This window comes from Bombina bombina, chromosome 6, assembly GCF_027579735.1.
Source record: "Bombina bombina isolate aBomBom1 chromosome 6, aBomBom1.pri, whole genome shotgun sequence".
In the NCBI taxonomy this organism is placed as follows: Eukaryota; Metazoa; Chordata; class Amphibia; order Anura; family Bombinatoridae; genus Bombina; species Bombina bombina.
Window position 1 is genome coordinate 215,718,118 of NC_069504.1, and position 15,575 is coordinate 215,733,692.

Sequence of the window (15,575 nt, forward strand, 5' to 3'; positions counted from 1 at the left end):
CAACATTCAAACCTAGTTTCTCTGCAACTGACTGCTTGGAGATTGAACGCTTGATTCTAGCTAAGCGTGGGTTTTCGGAATCAGTTATAGATACTCTGATCCAGGCTAGAAAGCCTGTCACCAGGAAAATTTACCATAAGATATGGCGGAAATATCTTTGCTGGTGCGAATCCAAGGGTTACTCATGGAGTAAGATTAAGATACCAAGGATTCTATCTTTTCTCCAAGAAGGATTGGAGAAAGGTCTGTCAGCTAGTTCCCTAAAAGGATAGATATCTGCTCTGTCTGTTTTGTTGCACAAGCGTCTGGCATCCGTGCCAGATGTTCAGGTGTTCGTACAGGCTTTAGTCAGAATCAAGCCTGTCTACAGACCTGTGGCTCCTCCATGGAGTCTAAATTTAGTTCTTTCAGTTCTTCAAGGGGTTCCGTTTGAACCTCTAAATTCCATAGATATTAAGTTACTATCTTGGAAAGTTTTGTTTTTTGGTTGCTATTTCTTCTGCTAGAAGAGTTTCTGAATTGTCTGCTTTGCAGTGTAATTCACCCTATCTGGTGTTTCATACAGATAAGGTCGTTTTACGTACCAAGCCTGGTTTTCTTCCAAAAGTGGTTTCCAATAAGAATATTAACCAGGAAATAGTTGTTCCTTCTCTGTGTCCTAATCCAGTTTCTAACAAGGAACGTCTATTACACAATCTTGATGTGGTTCGTGCTTTGAAGTTTTATCTAAAAGCAACTAAAGACTTCAGACAAACATTGTCCCTGTTTGTCTTCTATTCTGGCAAGAGGAGAGGTCAAAAGGCGGCTGCGACCTCTCTATCTTTCTGGCTGAAAAGCATCATCCGGTTGGCCTATGAGACTGCTGGAAGGCAGCCTCCTGAACGAATTACAGCTCACTCTATTAGAGCTGTGGCTTTCACATGGGCTTTCAAGAATGAGGCTTCTGTTGAACAGATCTGTAAGGCAGCGACTTGGTCTTCACTGGATACATTTGCCAAATTTTACAAATTCAATACTTTTGCTTCTTCGGAGGCTATTTTTGGGAGAAGTTTTTGCAAGCAGTGGTGCCTTCCGTTTAGGTTACCTGACTTGTTCCCTCCCTTCATCCGTGTCCTAAAGCTTTGGTATTGGTTCCCACAAGTAAGGATGAAGCCGTGGACTGGATACACCAATGTAGGAGAAAACAGAATTTATATTTACCTGATAAATTCCTTTCTCCTACGGTGTATCCGGTCCATGACCCACCCTGGCATTTGGTCAGGTTTAAATTTTATTTTTTGTAAACTACAGTCACCACTGCACCCTATGGTTCTCCTTTTTCTCCTAACCGTCGGTCGAATGACTGGGGGGGCGGAGCCTGAGGGGAGCTATATGGACAGCTTTGCTGTGTGCTCTCTTTGCCACTTCCTGTAGGGATTAAGAATATCCCACAAGTAAGGATGAAGCCGTGGACCGGATACACCGTAGGAGAAAGAAATTTATCAGGTAAACATAAATTCTGTTTTTTTTGGATTGTTGTGGGTTATTTTTCTCAGTGAAAAAAATGTTTTTTAAGTCCCTCCCTTTGTGGTATTACTCGTGAACACCACAGATTGGGTAGTGGTCCCAAGAGTAATGGATTGCGGACTCTCAACACCAGTATGAAAGAAAATGTAATTTCATTGTGGTGAGAGTCCATGAGACACCACCATTATTTTTTTAGTGTTAGTTTTTCTTTAGCACGTCTTTTTCCCTTCTCCTTTTAGGGCTCTTTTACATTTTTCTTACTTCATTTTGCTTGGCTATATGTTACTTAGGTGCATGTGAGGGGTACGGTGTAAACATAATGCAAGTAAACTATTTTACAGTGTAATGTATATTTCTCTTAAGTGTATCCAGTCCACGGATCATCCATTACTTGTGGGATATTCTCCTTCCCAACAGGAAGTTGCAAGAGGACACCCACAGCAGAGCTGCTATATAGCTCCTCCCCTCACTGCCATATCCAGTCATTCTCTTGCAACTCTCAACTAAGATGGAGGTCGTAAGTGGACTGTGGTGTTTTATACTTAGTTTATTTCTTCAATCAAAAGTTTGTTATTTTTAAATGGTACCGGAGTGTACTGTTTATCTCAGGCAGTATTTAGAAGAAGAATCTGCCTGCGTTTTCTATGATCTTTGCAGAAGTAACTAAGATCCTTTGCTGTTCTCACATATTTTGAGGAGTGAGGTAACTTCAGAGGGGGAATAGCGTGCAGGTTTTCCTGTAATAAGGTATGTGCAGTTAAAATATTTTTCTAGGGATGGAATTTGCTAGAAAATGCTGCTGATACCGAAGTAATGTAAGTAAAGCCTTAAATGCAGTGATAGCGACTGGTATCAGGCTTATTAATAGAGATACATACTCTTATAAAAGTGTATTTTAAAACGTTTGCTGGCATGTTTAATCGTTTTTTACATATGTTTGGTGATAAATCTTATTGGGGCCTAGTTTTTTCCACATGGCTGGCTTGAATTTTGCCTAGAAACAGTTCCCTGAGGCTTCCCACTGTTGTAATATGAGTGGGAGGGGCCTATTTTGGCGTTTTTTTGCACAGCAAAAATTACAGACACAGACATCCAGCTTCTTCCTGCATGATCCAGGACTTCTCTGAAGGGCTCAAAAGGCTTCAAAAGTCGTATTGAGGGAGGTAAAAAGCCACAGTAGAGCTGTGGCAGTTGTTGTGACTGTTTAAAAAACGTTTTTTTTTTGTCATTTGTTATTCCGTTTTTGGTATTAAGGGGTTAATCATCCATTTGCAAGTGGGTGCAATGCTCTGCTAACTTATTACATACACTGTAAAAATTTCGTTAGTGTAACTGCATTTTTTCACTGTTATTTTAAAATTTGGGAAAATTTGTGTTTCTTAAAGGCGCAGTAACGTTTTTTTATATTGCTTGTAAACTTGTTTTAAAGTGTTTTCCAAGCTTGCTAGTCTCATTGCTAGTCTGTTTAAACATGTCTGACACAGAGGAACCTACTTGTTCATTATGTTTGAAAGCCATGGTGGAGCCCCATAGGAGAATGTGTACTAAATGTATTGATTTCACCTTAAACAGTAAAGATCAGTCTTTATCTATAAAAGAATTATCACCAGAGGGTTCTGTCGAGGGGGAAGTTATGCCGACTAACTCTCCCCACGTGTCAGACCCTTCGCCTCCCGCTCAGGGGACGCACGCTAATATGGCGCAAATTACATCAGGGACCCCCATAGCGATTACCTTGCAGGACATGGCTGCAATCATGAATAATACCCTGTCAGAGGTATTATCTAGATTGCCTGAATTAAGAGGCAAGCGCGATAGCTCTGGGGTTAGGAGAAATACAGAGCGCAAATGCTGTTAGAGCCATGTCTGATACTGCGTCACAGTATGCAGAACATGAGGACGGAGAGCTTCAGTCTGTGGGTGACATCTCTGACTCGGGAAAACCTGATTCAGAGATTTCTAATTTTAAATTTAAGCTTGAGAACCTCCGTGTATTGCTTGGGGAGGTATTAGCTGCTCTGAATGACTGTAACACAGTTGCAATTCCAGAGAAATTGTGTAGGCTGGATAGATACTATGCGGTGCCGGTGTGTACTGACGTTTTTCCTATACCTAAAAGGCTTACAGAAATTATTAGCAAGGAGTGGGATAGACCCGGTATGCCCTTTTCCCCACCTCCTATATTTAGAAAAATGTTTCCAATAGACGCCACTACATGGGACTTATGGCAGACGGTCCCTAAGGTGGAGGGAGCAGTTTCTACTTTAGCAAAGCGTACCACTATCCCGGTTGAGGACAGTTGTGCTTTTTTAGATCCAATGGATAAAAAATTGGAGGGTTACCTTAAGAAAATGTTTATTCAACAAGGTTTTATTTTACAGCCCCTTGCATGCATTGCGCCTGTCACTGCTGCAGCGGCGGCATTCTGGTTTGAGGCCCTGGAAGAGGCCATCCAGACAGCTCCATTGAATGATATTGACAAGCTTAGAACGCTTAAGCTAGCTAACTCATTTGTTTCCGATGCCATTGTTCATTTGACTAAACTAACAGCTAAGAATTCCGGATTCGCCATCCAGGCGCGTAGGGCACTATGGCTTAAATCCTGGTCAGCTGACGTAACTTCAAAGTCTAAATTACTCAACATTCCTTTCAAGGGGCAGACCTTATTCGGGCCTGGCTTGAAGGAAATTATTGCTGATATTACTGGAGGCAAGGGTCATACCCTTCCTCAGGACAGGGCCAAATTAAAGGCCAAACAGTCTAATTTTCGTGCCTTTCGAAAGTTCAAGGCAGGAGCAGCATCAACTTCCTCCGCTTCAAAACAAGAGGGAACTGTTGCTCATTCCAGACAGGCCTGGAAACCTAACCAGTACTGGAACAAGGGCAAGCAGGCCAAAAAGCCTGCTGCTGCCCCCAAGACAGCATGAAGGAACGGCCCCCTATCCGGAAACGGATCTAGTGGGGGGCAGACTTTCTCTCTTTGCCCAGGCGTGGGCAAGAGATGTTCAGGATCCCTGGGCGTTGGAGATCATATCTCAGGGATATCTTCTGGACTTCAAAGCTTCTCCTCCACAAGGGAGATTTAATCTTTCAAGGTTATCAGCAAACCAGATAAAGAAAGAGGCATTCCTAAGCTGTGTGCAAGACCTCCTAGTAATGGGAGTGATCCATCCAGTTCCGCGGACGGAACAAGGACAGGGATTTTATTCAAATCTGTTTGTGGTTCCCAAGAAAGAGGGAACCTTCAGACCAATCTTGGATCTAAAGATCTTAAACAAATTCCTCAGAGTTCCATCATTTAAAATGGAAACTATTCGGACCTTCCTAACCATGATCCAAGAGGGTCAGTACATGACCACAGTGGACTTAAAGGATGCCTACCTTCACATACCGATTCACAAAGATCATCATCGGTTCCTAAGGTTTGCCTTTCTAGACAGGCATTACCAATTTGTAGCTCTTCCCTTCGGGTTGGCCACTGCCCCGAGAATTTTTACAAAGGTTCTGGGCTCACTTCTGGCGGTTCTAAGACCGCGAGGCATAGCGGTGGCTCCGTATCTAGGCGACATCCTGATACAGGCGTCAAGCTTTCAAATTGCCAAGTCTCATACAGAGATAGTTCTGACATTTCTGAGGTCGCATGGGTGGAAAGTGAACGTGGAAAAGAGTTCTCTATCACCACTCACAAGAGTCTCCTTCCTAGGGACTCTTATAGACTCTGTAGAGATGAAAATTTACCTGACGGAGTCCAGGTTATCAAAACTTCTAAATGCTTGCCGTGTCCTTCATTCCATTCCACGCCCGTCAGTGGCTCAGTGCATGGAAGTAATCGGCTTAATGGTAGCGGCAATGGACATAGTGCCATTTGCGCGCCTGCATCTCAGACCGCTGCAATTATGCATGCTAAGTCAGTGGAATGGGGATTACTCAGATTTGTCCCCTCTACTAAATCTGGATCAAGAGACCAGAGATTCTCTTCTCTGGTGGCTTTCTCGGGTCCATCTGTCCAAGGGTATGACCTTTCGCAGGCCAGATTGGACGATTGTAACAACAGATGCCAGCCTTCTAGGTTGGGGCGCAGTCTGGAACTCCCTGAAGGCTCAGGGATCGTGGACTCAGGAGGAGAAACTCCTCCCAATAAATATTCTGGAGTTAAGAGCAATATTCAATGCTCTTCTAGCTTGGCCTCAGTTCATCAGATTTCAGTCGGACAACATCACGACTGTGGCTTACATTAACCATCAAGGGGGAACCAGGAGTTCCCTAGCGATGTTAGAAGTCTTAAAGATAATTCGCTGGGCAGAGTCTCACTCTTGCCACCTGTCAGCGATCCACATCCCAGGCGTAGAGAACTTGGAGGCAGATTTTCTAAGTCATCAGACTTTTCATCCGGGGGAGTGGGAACTCCATCCGGAGGTGTTTGCTCAACTGGTCCATCGTTGGGGCACACCAGAACTGGATCTCATGGTGTCTCGCCAGAACGTCAAGCTTCCTTGTTATGGATCCAGGTCCAGGGACCCGGGAGCAACGCTGATAGATGCTCTAGCAGCTCCTTGGTTCTTCAACCTGGCCTATGTGTTTCCACCGTTTCCTCTGCTCCCTCGACTGATTGCCAAAATCAAACAGGAGAGAGCATCGGTGATTCTGATAGCGCCTGCGTGGCCACGCAGGACCTGGTATGCAGACCTAGTGGACACGTCATCTCTTCCACCAAGGACTCTGCCTCTGTTGCAGGACCTTCTAATACAAGGTTCTTTCAATCATCCAAATCTAATTTCTCTGAGACTGACTGCATGGAGATTGAACGCTTGATTCTATCAAGGCGTGGCTTCCCCGAGTCAGTCATTGATAACTTAATACAGGCTCGGAAACCTGTCACCAGGAAAATCTACCATAAGATATGGTGTAAATATATTTTTTGGTGTGAATCCAAGAGTTACTCATGGAGTAAGGTTAGGATTCCTAGGATATTGTCCTTTCTCCAAGAGGGTTTGGACAAAGGCTTATCAGCTAGTTCTTTAAAAGGACAGATCTCTGCTCTTTCTATTCTTTTGCACAAGCGTCTGGCAGAAGTTCCAGACGTCCAGGCATTTTGTCAGCCTTTAGTTAGGATTAAGCCTGTGTTTAAAACTGTTGCTCCCCCGTGGAGCTTAAACTTGGTTCTTAAAGTTCTTCAGGGAGTTCCGTTTGAACCCCTTCATTCCATTGATATTAAACTTTTATCTTGGAAAGTTCTGTTTTGAGGCCTCTGTATTAAACTTTTTATCTTGGAAAGTTCTGTAATGAGGCCTCTGTTGAACAGATTTGCAAGGCTGCGACTTGGTCTTCGCTTCACACCTTTTCAAAACTTTACAAATTTGACACTTTTGCTTCTTCGGAGGCTGTTTTTGGGAGAGAGGTTTTACAGGCAGTGGTTCCTTCCGTTTAAGTTCCTGCCTTGTCCCTCCCATCATCCGTGTCCTTTAGCTTTGGTATTGGTATCCCACAAGTAATGGATGATCCGTGGACTGGATACACTTAACAAGAGAAAACATAATTTATGCTTACCTGATAAATTTATTTCTCTTGTAGTGTATCCAGTCCACGGCCCGCCCTGTCCTTTTAAGGCAGGTCTAAATTTTAATTAAACTACAGTCACCACTGCACCCTATGGTTTCTCCTTTCTCGTCTTGTTTCGGTCGAATGACTGGATATGGCAGTGAGGGGAGGAGCTATATAGCAGCTCTGCTGTGGGTGTCCTCTTGCAACTTCCTGTTGGGAAGGAGAATATCCCACAAGTAATGGATGATCCGTGGACTGGATACACTACAAGAGAAATAAATTTATCAGGTAAGCATAAATTATGTTTTATAAGACCCTCCACTAAAATTAGCACCTTTGATATCCATGAGTGCCGAGTATTTTTCTGTATATTTTTTTTTTTTTTTTTTAAAACAAAAGACCAAAAGGTTAAACAAGACACTTTTTTACAGCCTTCTTTGCTCATATTTACCAAACAATTGTAAACACAACACAGGTTTATCCAAAAAATAAAATAAAGAAATCTTTGTTAAAAATGTGTGGAGCAATTATTGGCACCTGTATTAATTCATATGAGATTAATATATTTGAATTATATTCCCATTAATATTTTACATTTGTTAGCACACCTGGGTGACTAGGAACAGGAAATTGCATAACCATGACTTCCTGTTTCACAAGGGTATAAATAAATATGCTTTTCAACCCTCTCTTGAATGTTCAGCTGCTCTCGCTCTGCTGCACAACTGTTTGACCACAAGCGCCCACCCCCATTATCAGTCAGACACCACCAAAAGGGCACACAAACTTCTTTACACATGGCCACCACATGTTCTTTTGCTGCAGAGTTTCTAAAAGCTGCAGATTTTACAAGTTATTGTGCTGCAATGGGTGTACAAATACCAGTGCAAGTATTTCATATATATAATATGAAAAATAAAATAAGTAAACATTCATTATTTAAAAAAAAAAACCAAACAAACCAAAAAATGGTACATCCCTGTAAAAAGATCTATGGACAAAGGGACAGTGTGCTTAAAACGAGATGTCTGGTCACCCTACCTTACATGCATCCCCAAGGAGTTCTGCATTAAGTGTAGCTTCTATTTGTAGGTCAGATTTAAAGGCCCTGGAGTCATATTTCTTTTAAATATGCAGTGTGCAGATGCCAGTCTCTAAATCCTTTTGTTGACTTTTATTTGTATCCATTGTTCCTTGTGCTGAGATGAACACTGCTTTTAAAAACTATAGAATCGTCTAATATTAGTGGTTTTAAAATGGTAATCTGACTTTGCTAGCCTATGTGCAACCTAACTACACAATCATAATAATCATCCATCATATCAATTGACCTAAAGCTCATAGGACTGATTTTAATGTCTGCCACACACACACACGCACACATATATATAAGATCATTGACCTGCTTTCCTTATTTTAGCCACATACCCACATCAGAATCCTGAACCTGCAACCCTGTGTCATGCAACATACCTAGATTCATGGCCTTGTATTCCTTTAAAGGGATATGCCAGCCAAAATCGGAAACCCCATGGGTGCATTTCGGTATTGAACAGAAGCGATTTTGTAATATACATGCATTGGCAAAAATGCTTCTATTATTTTTTTTTTTTTTGTAGTGACCTAAATTTACATTCACCTTAATTGTTAGTTATAAATATCAACACTCCATTGATGGCTTTGTGGGTAACCTGTTTGTTGGAATAACATTGTCAATTTTGTTACTTTTTGAAAATACAATACCTATAACATAGTTTGCAGCGGTTTATGTGCAAGACAAATATCTCAAGATACAATATCTTCATTGCTTAGGTCAATTGCTTCGGCTGAAAATGTTTCGTGATGATCATGGATCGTGGATGACAATGTTCTTCAGCACAATTCTCTTCCTCTTCATCTTTTCACATATCTACAATTTGTGTCTTCTCATGGCTGGGAACATGAGGTAAGCCAGACTCATTCAATCAGGCATGCTGAAAAGGCAGAGAAGATCTACAAGTGGATCACACTAGTAGATTACAGGATCATTGTATGAGTTTACATTTCTCCTGCAGCCAATAGTAAAAGTATGAAAATAAATGTGTTTAGTAAAAGTGTATTGTGCCCTTCAAAATATACATATTTTACAAGAGTTAGTTGGGACTTAAAACTAGGATATTAAGAAAAAAAAGTACAGATCTCCTTGCATTAGTATGGCCACAAGTAGAACATACACACAAAAAAATAGATCTTTTCTTACTAAACTCTGGGGATCCATGTCCTTTAATTGCACCGTTATATTTATTTGTCATTTAAAAATGAGTATTGCTGTTCAGAATTCCTTTGCAGAATGTAAACAATCTATTGATTATACAAACAATTTATCTAAAAGTTTTCAAATGCATGTGTGATATAACACTCCCTAAACCATGAATGAAACTGCATTTCTTGACTCTTTGCATGTTTTATTTTCAGTGTTGATGATGTTGCTTATTTCACATGTTAATAGATATGTTTTTAATGAAAACTTGAAAATCTAGTTCAAATTACACCATTAGATCATGAAAACGTTACACAAATTGTTTCATTTTTCCTCATATAGGTGTTTGGAGGTTTAAACATGCTAAATTATATTGTTTGTAGTAGTTTAGAATACTTGCTCATGTCATCAAAAGGTATTAACAGACGGTAAAATCAAAATTAAACTTTTAGGAATCAGACACAGCTTGGTGTTTTAAACAACTTTACAAATGACTTCTATTTAAATTGATTTGTTATCTTGGTATCCTTTTTTGAAAAGTATGCCTAGGTTGGCTCAGGAGCAGCAATGCACTAATAGGAGATCCCAGTAGTGCAGTGTTTTTTTGTTTTGTTTTGTTTTTCAACAAAGAATATCAAGCGAATGAAGCAAATTTAATAATATAAGTAGATTGGAACATTGTTTAAAATGGTGTACTCTATCTAAATCATGAATGAAAAAAACAAACCTGCATTCAAACATATGAAACAGTCTTCATCAATATAGGTTAATTTATGTTTACGTTTTCTGATTACCTTTTCTTTCATAAGGTAGTGAGAGTCCACAAGCATTGACATGTGGGATTCAACTCCTGGCCATTAGGAAGAGGCAAAGATACCCCAAACATCTAGAGCTTTTAAACCCTCTCACCTCCCTGCATATCTGTTTATATATTTGCCTTCACAGAAGTAGATAAAGAATTGAGTTTCTCTAGATTCTACTTTTAAAGGGGTTCTCATACCTAAGTGAGATCTGTTATCCCCTCAGACAGAGGACATTGAACAGAGGGGAATATGGAGTACTGGTTAGCGACCCTCTATTTCTCTAAATGGATTTGGTCACAAGACTGCCCCATGTGTCCTTTAGCCTCCGCCTTTTGGGTTGTCGTCGTACTTCTACCAGAGATCCTCTGCTGTTGCTTGCATAGCAATGGATGGGCTCTCTACTGGAAGCAGTCTTCTCTGCAGCTGGGTGCTATTCAGGTAAGTACAGTGCACTTACATAACCCACAGGCTATTAGTAGGTAAGTTTATTCATGTATAGAATATAGCACACAGACATGTTGCACTTGTACTATTCACATTTCTTTCATGTAATTAGCAAGAGTCCATGAGCTAGTGACGTATGGGATATACATTCCTACCAGGAGGGGCAAAGTTTCCCAAACCTCAAAATGCCTACAAATACACCCCTCACCACACCCACAAATCAGTTTTACAAACTTTGCCTCCTATGGAGGTGGTGAAGTAAGTTTGTGCTAGATTCTACGTTGATATGTGCTCCGCAGCAGGTTGGAGCCCGGTTTTCCTCTCAGCGTGCAGTGAATGTCAGAGGGATGTGAGGAGAGTATTGCCTATTTGAATTCAATGATCTCCTTCTACGGGGTCTATTTCATAGGTTCTCTGTTATCGGTCGTAGAGATTCATCTCTTACCTCCCTTTTCAGATCGACGATATACTCTTTTATATATATATATATACCATTACCTCTGCTGATTTTCGTTTCAGTACTGGTTTGGCTTTCTACAAACATGTAGATGAGTGTCCTGGGGTAAGTAAGTCTTATTTTCTGTGACACTCTAAGCTATGGTTGGGCACTTTTTTATAAAGTTCTAAATATATGTATTCAAACATTTATTTGCCTTGACTCAGGATGTTCAACATTCCTTATTTTCAGACAGTCAGTTTCATATTTGGGATAATGCATTTGAATAAAACAATTTTTTTCTTACCTTAAAATTTGACTTTTCCCTGTGGGCTGTTAGGCTCGCGGGGGCTGAAAATGCTTCATTTTATTGCGTCATTCTTGGCGCGGACTTTTTTGGCGCAATTTTTTTTTCTGTTTCCGGTGTCATACGTGTCGCCGGAAGTTGCGTCATTTTTGACGTTCTTTTGCGCCAAAAATGTCGGCGTTCCGGATGTGGCATCATTTTTGGCGCCAAAAGCATTTAGGCGCCAAATAATGTGGGCGTCTTATTTGGCGCTAAAAAAATATGGGCGTCACTTTTGTCTCCGCATTATTTAAGTCTCATTTTTTATTGCTTCTGGTTGCTAGAAGCTTGTTCACTGGCATTTTTTCCCATTCCTGAAACTGTCATTTAAGGAATTTGATCAATTTTGCTTTATATGTTGTTTTTTCTATTGCATATTGCAAGATGTCCCATGTTGAAGCTGAGTCAGAAGATACTTCTGGAAAATCGGTGCCTGGTGCTGAAGCTACCAAAGCTAAGTGTATCTGCTGTAAACTTTTGGTAGCTGTTCCTCCAGCTGTTGTTTGTATTGTATGTCATGACAAACTTGTTAATGCAGATAATATTTCCTTTAGTAAAGTTACATTACCTGTTGCTGTTTCATCAACATCTAATACTCAGAGTATTTCTGATAACATAAGAGATTTTGTTTCTAAATCCATTAAGAAGGCTATGTCTGTTATTCCTCCTTCTAGTAAACGTAAAAAGTCTTTTAAAACTTTTCATTTTTCAGATGAATTTTTAAATGAACATCATCATTCTGATTCTGATAATGGTTCTTCTGGTTCAGAGGATTCTGTCTCAGAGGTTGATGCTGATAAATCTTCATATTTATTTAAAATGGAATTTATTCGTTCTTTACTTAAAGAAGTCCTAATTGCATTAGAAATTGAGGATTCTGGTCCTCTTGATACTAAATCTAAACGTTTAGATAAGGTTTTTAAATCTCCTGTTGTTATTCCAGAAGATTTTTCCTGTTCCTGGTGCTATTTCTGAAGTAATTTCCAGGGAATGGAATAATTTGGGTAATTCATTTACTCCTTCTAAACGTTTTAAGCAATTATATCCTGTGCCATCTGACAGATTAGAATTTTGGGACAAAATCCCTAAGGTTGATGGGGCTGTCTCTACTCTTGCTAATTGAATCCTTTCTAAGAAAAGCTTACTTGTGTTCAGGTAATCTTCTTAGACCTGCTATATCTTTGGCGGATGTTGCTGCAGCTTCAATTTTTTGGTTGGAAGCTTTAGCGCAACAAGTAACAGATCATAATTCTCGTAGCATTATTATTCTTCTTCAACATGCTAATAATTTTATTTGTGATGCCATCTTTGATATCATTAGAGTTGATGTCAGGTATATGTCTCTAGCTATTTTAGCTAGAAGAGCTTTATGGCTTAAAACTTGGAATGCTGATATGTCTTCTAAGTCTACTCTGCTTTTCCTTTTCTTTCCAGGGTAATAAATTATTTGGTTCTCAGTTGGATTCTATTTTCTCAACTGTTACTGGAGGGAAAGGAACTTTTTTACCACAGGATAAAAAATCTAAAGGTAAATTTAGGTCTAATAATCGTTTTCGTTCCTTTCGTCACAACAAGGAACAAAAGCCTGATCCTTCATCCCCAGGAGCGGTATCAGTTTGGAAACCATCTCCAGTCTGGAATAATTCCAAGCCTTTTAGAAAATCAAAGCCAGCTCCTAAGTCCACATGAAGGTGCGGCCCTCATTCCAGCTCAGCTGGTAGGGGGCAGATTACGTTTTTTCAAAGAAATTTGGATCAATTCCGTTCACAATCTTTGGATTCAGAATATTGTTTCAGAAGGGTACAGAATTGGCTTCAAGATAAGGCCTCCTGCAAAGAGATTTTTTCTTTCCCGTGTCCCAGTAAATCCAGCGAAGGCTCATGCATTTCTGAAATGTGTTTCAGATCTAGAGTTGGCTGGAGTAATTATGCCAGTTCCAGTTCTGGAACAGGGGCTGGGGTTTTATTCAAATCTCTTCATTGTACCAAAGAAGGAGAATTCCTTCAGACCAGTTCTGGATCTAAAAATATTGAATAATATATGTCTACAATAGATTTACAGGATGCATATCTGCATATTCCGATTCATCCAGATCACTATCAGTTTCTGAGATTCTCGTTCCTAGACAAGCATTAACAGTTTGTGGCTCTGCCGTTTGGCCTAGCAACAGCTCCAAGAATTTTTACAAAGGTTCTCGGTGCCCTTCTGTCTGTAATCAGAGAACAGGGTATTGTGGTATTTCCTTATTTGGACGATATCTTGGTACTTGCTCAGTCTTCACATTTAGCAGAATCTCATACGAATCGACTTGTGTTGTTTCTTCAAGATCATGGTTGGAGGATCAATTTACTAAAAAGTTCATTGATTCCTCAGACAAGGGTAACCTTTTTGGGTTTCCAGATAGATTCAGTGTCCATGACTGTATCTTTGACAGACAAGAGACGTCTAAAATTGATATCAGCTTGTCGAAACCTTCAGTCACAATCATTCCCTTCGGTAGCCTTATGCATGGAAATTCTAGGTCTTATGACTGCTGCATCGGACGCTATCCCCTTTGCTCGTTTTCACATGCGATCTTTTCAGCTCTGTATGCTGAACCAATGGTGCAGGGATTACACAAAGATATCTCAATTAATATCTTCAAAACCGATTGTACGACACTCTCTGACGTGGTGGACAGATCACCATTGTTTAGTTCAGGGGGCTTCTTTTGTTCTTCTGACCTGGACTGTAATCTCAACAGATGCAAGTCTTACAGGTTGGGGAGCTGTGTGGGGGTCTCTGATGGCACAAGGGGTTTGGGAATCTCAGGAGGTGAGATTACCGATCAATATTTTGGAACTCCGTGCAATTTTCAGAGCTCTTCAGTCTTGGCCTCTTCTAAAGAGAGAATCGTTCATTTGTTTTCAGACAGACAATGTCACCACTGTGGCATACATCAATCATCAAGGAGGGACTCACAGCCCTCTGGCTATGAAAAAAGTATCTTGAATTCTGGTTTGGGCGGAATCCAGCTCCTGTCTAGTTTCTGCGGTTCATATCCCAGGTATAGTCAATTGGGAAGCGGATTATCTCAGTCGCCAAACGTTGCATCCGGGCGAATGGTCTCTTCACCCAGAGGTATTTCTTCAGATTGTCCAAATGTGGGGACTTCCAGAAATAGATCTGATGGCTTCTCATCTAAACAAGAAACTTCCCAGGTATCTGTCCAGATCCAGGGATCCTCAAGCGGAAGCAGTGGATGCATTGTCACTTCCTTGGAAGTATCATCCTGCTTATATCTTTCCGCCTCTAGTTCTTCTTCCAAGAGTGATCTCCAAGATTCTGAAGGAATGCTCATTTGTTCTGCTGGTAGCTCCAGCATGGCCTCACAGGTTTTGGTATGCGGATTTTGTCCGGATGGCCTCTTGCCAACCGTGGACTCTTCCGTTAAGACCAGACCTTCTGTCGCAAGGTCCTTTTTTCCATCAGGATCTCAAATCCTTAAATTTAAAGGTATGGAGATTGAACTCTTGATTCTTAGTCAAAGAGGTTTCTCTGACTCTGTGATTAATACTATGTTACAGGCTCGTAAATCTGTATCTAGGGAGATATATTATAGAGTCTGGAAGACTTATATTTCTTGGTGTCTTTCTCTTCTTTTTTCCTGGCATTCTTTTAGAATTCCGAGAATTTTACAGTTTCTTCAGGATGGTTTGGAGAAAGTTTTGTCTGCAAGTTCCTTGAAAGGACAAATCTCTGCTCTTTCTGTTCTTTTTCACAGAAAGATTGCTAATCTTCCTGATATTCATTGTTTTGTTCAAGCTTTGGTTCGTATAAAACCTGTCATTAAGTCAATTTCTCCTCCTTGGAGTTTGAATTTGGTTCTGGGGGCTCTTCAAGCTCCTCCGTTTGAACCTATGCATTTGTTGGTCATTAAATTAATTTCTTGGAAAGTTTTGTTACTTTTGGCCATCTCTTCTGCCAGAAGAGTTTCTGAATTATCTGCTCTTTCTTGTGAGTCTCCTTTTCTGATTTTTCATCAGGATAAGGCGGTGTTGCAAACTTCTTTTGAATTTTTACCTAAGGTTGTGAATTCCAACAACATTAGTAGAGAAATTGTGGTTCCTTCATTATGTCCTAATCCTAAGAATTCTAAGGAGAAATCATTGCATTCTTTGGATGTAGTTAGAGCTTTGAAATATTATGTTGAAGCTACTAAGAATTTCCGAAAGACTTCTAGTCTATTTGTTATCTTTTCCGGTTCTAGGAAAGGTCAGA

General features: G+C 40.4%; 1 protein-coding gene across 1 annotated transcript in view; it reads left to right on the top strand.

The window, feature by feature from the left end:
• The window catches only part of TMEM117 (transmembrane protein 117), a 1,400,775-nt gene that overhangs the window by 426,921 nt on the left and 958,279 nt on the right, over positions 1–15,575 (top strand). The window contains exon 3 of the mRNA XM_053719203.1: positions 8,860–8,992. Within this exon, the coding sequence (XP_053575178.1) occupies positions 8,860–8,992 (133 nt within the window). The remainder of the gene's footprint in view (positions 1–8,859; positions 8,993–15,575) is intronic.